General features: G+C 35.1%; 1 protein-coding gene across 1 annotated transcript; it reads right to left on the reverse strand.

The window, feature by feature from the left end:
• Positions 1–1,654: 1,654 nt before the first annotated feature.
• Positions 1,655–7,516, reverse strand: LOC107613305 (Di-glucose binding protein with Kinesin motor domain-containing protein). Its single transcript, XM_016315251.3, has 17 exons — positions 7,037–7,516; positions 6,745–6,828; positions 6,562–6,639; positions 6,108–6,434; positions 5,929–5,990; positions 5,656–5,845; positions 5,023–5,099; positions 4,841–4,940; positions 4,666–4,764; positions 4,392–4,568; positions 4,014–4,299; positions 3,740–3,901; positions 3,417–3,632; positions 3,281–3,318; positions 3,001–3,164; positions 2,789–2,914; positions 1,655–2,669 (listed from the first exon to the last, which is right to left on the reverse strand). The coding sequence occupies exons 1-17, from the start codon at positions 7,137–7,139 to the stop codon at positions 1,860–1,862; spliced, it is 3,099 nt and encodes a 1,032-aa protein (XP_016170737.1). The 5' UTR covers positions 7,140–7,516; the 3' UTR covers positions 1,655–1,859.
• Positions 7,517–7,722: the final 206 nt, after the last annotated feature.

Consider the following 7,722-nt stretch of genomic DNA (forward strand, 5'->3'; position numbering starts at 1 on the left):
TTCAGACGGTGAAGTCGTCAATAAATACATCATGTAATTTTATTAGTGTCAAATAATACAAAACGAATTATAATACATTAAAAATATTACTAACACTTCAAATAATTCTTTTTAAATTTGAAAAATATGTTAGTGATAACTTGGTCATCGATAATAGAATTTGTTCAAAATCCGATCCAAGAGTTCTCCAAATGGCCGAATCACGAATCCGTTTTTCTAGATCAGATCCCACCACGGTCCAACTAGGCCAAAAGATTTTAAATTTCTAACTAATATTCAAATTCAAATACTTCCCTTATTTTAACAAATAACATAAGATAATAATATAAATTATAGAAAAATTTTTAAGTGTACTAGTACACTGTTATTTCAGTGATTTTTAACCATTAATCTTAATTATAAAAAATATATATAATATAAATAATTAAGATCAACAGTTAAAATTTACTAATTTTTCAAATTATATAAAGGGAACTAGGCTCCCTTAAGTATGTCACACACTCTTAACTTTCACCTATACCTGTCACTTCTATTTTGACTTAAACGTTAGAGTGTCTTTGTAAATACTATTCTCATCATCTAAAAATCTCATCATGTCATCATCAAGACTAGCAAATTTCCGATCCTTTCCTCAACCGGTACTAGCGAAGTTTTGTAAAGAATTTATATTCTATATTTATTAAATTTATTATCGACAATTTAGTCATTGATAAATATTAATTAATTAAAAATAATTTTTAATGTTAAAATATTTTACCAATACACATAAGCAGTAGCTAACGACATTTAAATTTTAATTTTTTATTATAAGTAGTAAAAGTATATTATCGATGGTTTTTTTTTTATACCAAAATAGAGACTCAAACCCGCGACCTCTTAGATAAGCATGGATATTATCGATAGATTGTCGTCAATAAAATAAAAAAATGAATTTTAATTTGTCATGCACATTATATTTACTGACAACATAGCTCGTGGTAATTCTAATTTTATAAAATAAACACAGCATTTTGGCTTGTCAATAATGTTTAAAATTAAAACGTTAAACAGTCGCTCTTCCCTTATCATTCTCCCTTTCCTTGTTGTTCTTTACCAACTCACCAGTAATAGTTCTTTAACAGAATTATTTTTTTTGTCAATAAGGTGGAAACTCAGGTGAAGTCGACTTTACGTGAAGTTGATACCTGAAAGCCGTTAGATGATTTGACTGATTTGACTAAATTTTCATCCAACGGCTCTTAGGTATCAACTTCACGTGAAGTCAACTTCACTGAGTTTTCACCTGTCAATAATTAATAAGTAATATTTAAAAATATAGATTAAAGATGTATTAAATTGCTAAAATAAAAGAATTGAGCTATTAACTAAAAATACTAATTAAAAATTGAACTTTTCTCATAATAATATACAAAAATTGAACATAATTGTTAAAAAAGGACTACAAGTAGTTGAGCCCACATAATATATTTCTTATATTTCTATCAGAACCTCAATTCACAATATTCAATGGACAGTGTTGTGCTAAATTTTTCAAAAAGGGCCTTAACATATAGCAAAATGATGAATCATGCATTTAACAGCAATTACCAAGAATTAATGAATTATAATTATCAGACTCTTAAATTTAAATAGAGATTATACACATCAAGATTGGTTTTCACACTCCTTGCTCCACAACCCATTTCATTAAAAAAAATTCAAAATGAGTTTTGTACTAATTACCATTTTCGTCATGAAACATATGTCATTTTTCATGTTCCTAGGAAGGATGACCATCAAACAAGAAATCACTTCTATCTATCCACACACAATAAAATATATAAAAATAAAAAATAAAATCTAAGATCAATTCAGTTTTATCATATCCAACCTCTTTCCTTTTCCTTTTGACTATTCTTTTGTTGGATCTCCTTACCTCTTCTAGCACTTCCAACTTGCACCCTTTGTCCCAATCTCCCTCTACTTCCAATGGAAACTCTAACCTTCTCCATCCCTACATTTACACCAACCCTTCTCATTTGTGGAGACTTCACTTGTATCTTCTTATGAAGGCTTCTTCTTAGTATGCTACCTATCTTCTTAACACCACTTCTTACTTCCTTAGGACTCTCACATTGTGTCTGTTCTGCCAGCACAAACTTGGTGTCTAATTCTCTATTTACATCTTTATGATCTGTGGCTTGGTTCGCGGCTATAGGTAGCAGTGGCGATTGGAACTGAGTTAAGCTTGGTATGCTTGGGAGTGGAATGAGAGAGTTACGCCTTGCAGCAATGGCGGAAGGAACACGTGGTGTCATTGTGCAGATAGAAGCTCTTCCAGACCGTTTTGGCAGTAGGAGTTTCTCGGCCATCTCAGGGTTGTTTTCCTTTTCGGCATGATCAATACACTTGATGGAGTTCTCTATTGTGGAAAAGGGTATTAGAGGCTTTAAGAAGTTGTTTTCCGTGAGTGGTTTAGCAGAATTTACTTGGTCCTTGCACCATCCACCACTCACCGGATCATTGAAATTCTTGTTGATACTTAGTGGTCGATTCACAAGCGATGGCCTCGGAAGTGCACTGTTTGGTTCTTCTTGTTGCTTCATTTGGTGCTGCTCGGCTATTTTCGAATCCACATGTTGTCGCGCCAGCTTTCTTTCGATGAGAAGTTGTGCTTCCAGTTCCTTGACCTTCAAGAAAGAAACAAATACAAAGTTAAGAGAAAATTCAGAAGAAAAAGTTTAAATGTGAAAGAGGCTATATTCTATCCTGTGAATAAAAGGTTTAAAAATCTGTTCTAATAAGATACCTTGTCATGGAGGCTCTTGTTTTTATTATCTCTTTCTTTCATCTTGGACTCTAATACATGGATTGTTTCCTCCATCTTCTTGAGTTGGAACTCCTTCAGCTTTGCCTCTTGTTTGGTTTTCTCAGCCTTAACACAAAGGAGAGTAAAATTAATAGAATGAGTAAAACGGCGAAATCTTACAACAGCATTGCAAAAGTTACAAACAAGCATACCATCTGCTTGTGTCTAAGAAGTTCAACAGTGTCCAACTGCTTTTTGGCAGGGCCGAGTTCTATTCCCCTTGCTCGACTAGCAAAGTTCAGAGAGCAAACTGTCTCGCCCAAATCAGTTTCATTAGGACTAATTTGCACGAACATGAGTGCCTTTGAATCCCCTCCTGGAAAAACAAGCTAGTTCGTCAAAATTTAGAATAAAATTTGCATACATACACGGGATAAAAGTCAATCATAAATGCAAAGGAACCAAGTCTAAAGGAACATGTATAATAAGTACCTAATGAGTCTTGAAGCAAATGCGTAAGTTTCGAGTTCCTGAACCATGAAAACAACAATAAAAACTTCAGTAAGGTAGTTGATGTCAGTGTTTGAACTTTGAACAAGGGCTAATAATATATCTTTATTTTCATAACCTGAAAGGGATATGCGGACTTTTTGTTGCAAGGGCAGATATGACATCTCCAAGTGCTGACAAAGACCTGTTAATGTTTTGTGCCTCCTTCAGTCGATCGCCTTGGACATCTGTCTTGGCCACTCGCTCGCTTCCTGCTAAGTCCACCAGCCATAACTTGCTTCTTGTGCATTCCCCATTCAACAAGTTCTCCCCTTTAACCATAACACAATGAATGCTGTAAAGAGAAAGAACAAGTTAATGGCAAGGTTGGAAGAAAACCAAAAACTACAAATTTTACAAAGATCCAAAACTTATTTAGCCTAAATAAAAAATGAACCTGACCAGTGGGATCTACTGCTGTGTTCATTCGCATTGGTTGAGCTTACAGCCCTTGCATTGCTACCAGTTTGCAGGACTTCCCAGACTTCACTCATATTGTTCACATGAGCCTCAACTAACCCAGGAACATGATGCATTCCTTCACCGACTTGCCTTATTTCCAATCTACGATTTAACAAATTTTTTTATTAACAATCAAGTCATTGTTCATAAAATGGGAATAAGTTTCTGGGCTGATCATCGCATGAAATTTATCAAATGGTTAAATATAATATACCTTCTAGCAGTTGCTCCTGGCTGATTTCCTGAAAACAGCAAATCTCTGATTTGTTCATTGTACACTTCTAAAACACTTACTGATACATCGTAACTGTAGTGTGTCTGTCTCTCCCTGATTATGTCAAACATTTTCTCAAGAGTCCTGAAATTAACTCCACGAGCCTCCTCAGTGCCCTCCATTGTGAAAGTCTTCCCGGTTCCAGTCTGCCCGTATGCAAAAATGCAAACATTGTATCCATCTAGAACTGAGGTTGCAAATGGTGCCGTGTCTTCGAAGATATCAGCTACAAAGTAAACCAATAAAAATCAGTAAAAAATGAGCAAGTGTCTTCATATGAGAACTATCCTAAGAAATTAACGCATCGATGCTAACTACCTTGTTCAGCTTGGGGGCCAAAGACAGCATCAAACTTAAAAGTCTTTCTAGGAGCACCATTTGACATTACAGTTAGCTCACCATCTTTCGCAGATTCAAAATCTATGGCCATTGTGGCTCCTGCTGCTAACTCTTCAGCGTTAAGGGGCCTACACCTGCAAAAGACTCGTATGTTTCCTGCAACAGATAACAAGAACAGTTGTTGAACCATTGTGTATGTGTTATCATATCACATACAAATCTAAGAAAACAAGAGCAAATGAAGATCTTTTACCTCTCAATTCCAAAACCTTGTTGTAAAGTTCTTTTCGTTCCTTTTCCCCCTCGATATATTTGAACTTGAGATCTTCATGAGATTCTTGTTGTTCATTGACTATAAAAAGAGACAGCAGGACAAATTATCACCCTATATAAGATTGAAAGGTATATTTTATCAATGTCTTACTTACGTTTGGCATTTATCATTAACCCCATTTCGCTGATTTCTGCTTGACATTTCCTGTATGCCTCTGCTTCCTCTAAGAGCTTGATGTGCTCCATTTTCATGATCTACTCAGGAAATTAGTTAACAAGTTAAACAAAGTTTTACTTTTTGAATTTGGTTGCCATTCAAATGTGGTAGGATATGTACCTTTAATTTCCTCATCAAGTCTCTTAATGATGAAAACCACTTGCTTTTCTCTTTCACTTGCCCCTCTATGGCAAACGCTGCAGAGAAAACAAGATCATTTGGTCCATAAATGAAGATCAATTTTGAGTTTCAGGTGGTTATGATTCTCACCCCCAAAGATCAATTTTGAGAGTTTTTTGTTTGGTTTATAGAGAGCAAAATAATTATGGCCTCGAGAATTTTATTAAGGGGGAAATGAAAATTCACAATCATTTGTAGAGGAGCTACCAAACATAAATCACTTTATTTCAAAATCATCTCTATCTACATCATTTTGACAAAATTAATGCTTCATAGAATCAATTCTACAGACATACGTTTGGTTGTGCTTCTAGAGTCCCAAAAATCAATTGTGTCACCTCATAATTGATTTTGGATTTTCTCTTCCACTGTTTGATTCAAATTTTAGTTCAGGTCAGAATCAAATATAGTCTTCCAAAATCAATTATGGGGTATGTAAATTTTTCTTAACAGACATAAATCACTGTCCATAAATTAAAAAGATTGATGCCAGAAATTATTCCAAATAATTATATATAGAAGCAATTCTACAAAAGCAGAAACAAAACAGACGGCAAAAAGGCAGGTGAATACCCAATGATCCTACGTGCATCGACTTGCGCATGAGCTCATTCTGTAGCTCTTTCAGAGAGTTCCAAGCTTCTTGGCATTCCTTGCTCTTCTGCTCATTCTCCCTTCTAATCATTTTCAACTCCCTCCTTGTTTCTGCCAGCACTTTTTTCAGCTTCTCATACTTCTCTTCCACCCCAATATTTTCGGTATCCTACAAAATAAAGTTGAGAGCACATAACAATCTACTTTCTGCTTTCATTTCGAATTTTATTGTCAGTTTGTATAGAAACCTACTTCTGAGGATTCCAACTCAGCATCCTGAGATACACAAATATCTTCTAGCATTTCATTTTCTCCTGAATTCAAAAGCAAAACATTATTGATAAATTAAATTATGGAGTATAACCATCAACACCTATGTTGAAATTTCAAAATTCAGAATCCCTTTACAAATTATCAAGAATTGAACTCACTTGGAGGGTAATTTAGGGGTGACTCGTCTGCAGTCAAAGGCGGTGGAAGAAGCTCAAAGGAAGCATCAGGGGGCACAATCACATCATCATGTGTAAAAGTTTGACAAAAGTTAGAGAATTTAACAGTAGGGGTCTTGTGGCCATTGTCAACTTCAGAGCCATTGATTCCGTTCTCTAGGGAAAGCTCCATGGATGACTCCAAATTCTTGCAGTTCTTGTTACAAAATACCTCTGGGGAATCACCATAGCTGATTCGAGCAATCTCTGGTGATCCAGCACATATCACCAAATCTGGTGAAGTCAGAGAATACCCCAACATTGATCTACCTGGAAAAAAAAATATTCATCCCATAATTCTATTAGGTACTCAAGAACAAAAATTAAAATTAAACTAAAGAAAACAAAATAACTTTTAAAAATTTCAAAATTGTGCAAGGAAGCCAAACCCTCTTACCATCAAGAACAGTTCTCACAACTGGATCATCAAATTCTACACTATTCCTTTCAAAGCGTCCACTGTTCCCTTGGAATCCTACACCAAGAACTCAAAAACCTATTATTAGTACTGAAAAATCAAAACAACAAAATGGGGTTCATCAAAAGCATAAAAAGATTCAACTTTTAAAGTAATCCGAACCATAGCTTGGGCTTCCACCACAAGATTCGGGATCTGCAGCCATAGCTGAACAACCAGAGCTCAGCGATGCGTGTGAATCAACGTCTACGCCAAAACCCATAAAGAAAACACAAGAATTCACATAACAAACCAAAATGGTCCTTCAATAAACCACCCATTTAAGAACTAGGCATGACATCAAAGCGGAACACACACACACAAACACACACACACACACACACACACACAGAGAGAGAGAGAGAGAGAGAGAGAGAGAGAGAGAGAGAGAGAGAGAGAGAGAGAGAGTTATTACAGTTGGAGCAGTTAGTGGAATAGGTTTCAGTTTCTTGTTGTAAAGAAACGTCGGTGAGAAGAAGTGGGTCATCTTCATAGAGACGCCATTGGTTATTCTCCATAGATAAAGAGGATAACGAAACTCTTTGTATTTTGAATTCAGCAATAATAAACAAAGCATAGGAAAAGAGAAAAGAAGTTATGCTTTAGAATGTGGTGATGGTGATGATGATGACTAAAAATTAAAAAGTGGAAGGTTATTCTTTCTGAAACTGGCTTTGATTTCGTTTTAGAATTGCAAATTTTCCTTAATGAGAAAATTGGACCGTTGGAGGCTTTTGAAATTTGAAATGTAGCAAGCGGGTCTGAAGAAATAGTTTCACAGCACAAATAAAACTACAACATGGCTTTGGGGAGAAGATTCTGCATTTGCTATACTTTGGATTCGATCATTTTGGATCAACCTCAAACCCAAAGGTATTGGAGTATGAGACACGTGACAGTGTGACACTCCTTGCGACTTTCGATTAAAAGGTGGAATGTATGTACATATACTCACCTTGTACTTGTACTTTTTTTGGTCTAGACTAACGCTTCGAAGGATTTTTTTTAATAAATAAAATAAATATTTATTTACGGATATAGATAATTTAGAATATTTTTATCGATTTGCAAACATTACTTATCTTATTTACAGTACAAACA

The sequence above is a fragment of the Arachis ipaensis genome, chromosome B8, assembly GCF_059453495.1.
Source record: "Arachis ipaensis isolate K30076 ecotype BB chromosome B8, ASM5945349v1, whole genome shotgun sequence".
Classification (NCBI taxonomy): Eukaryota; Viridiplantae; Streptophyta; class Magnoliopsida; order Fabales; family Fabaceae; genus Arachis; species Arachis ipaensis.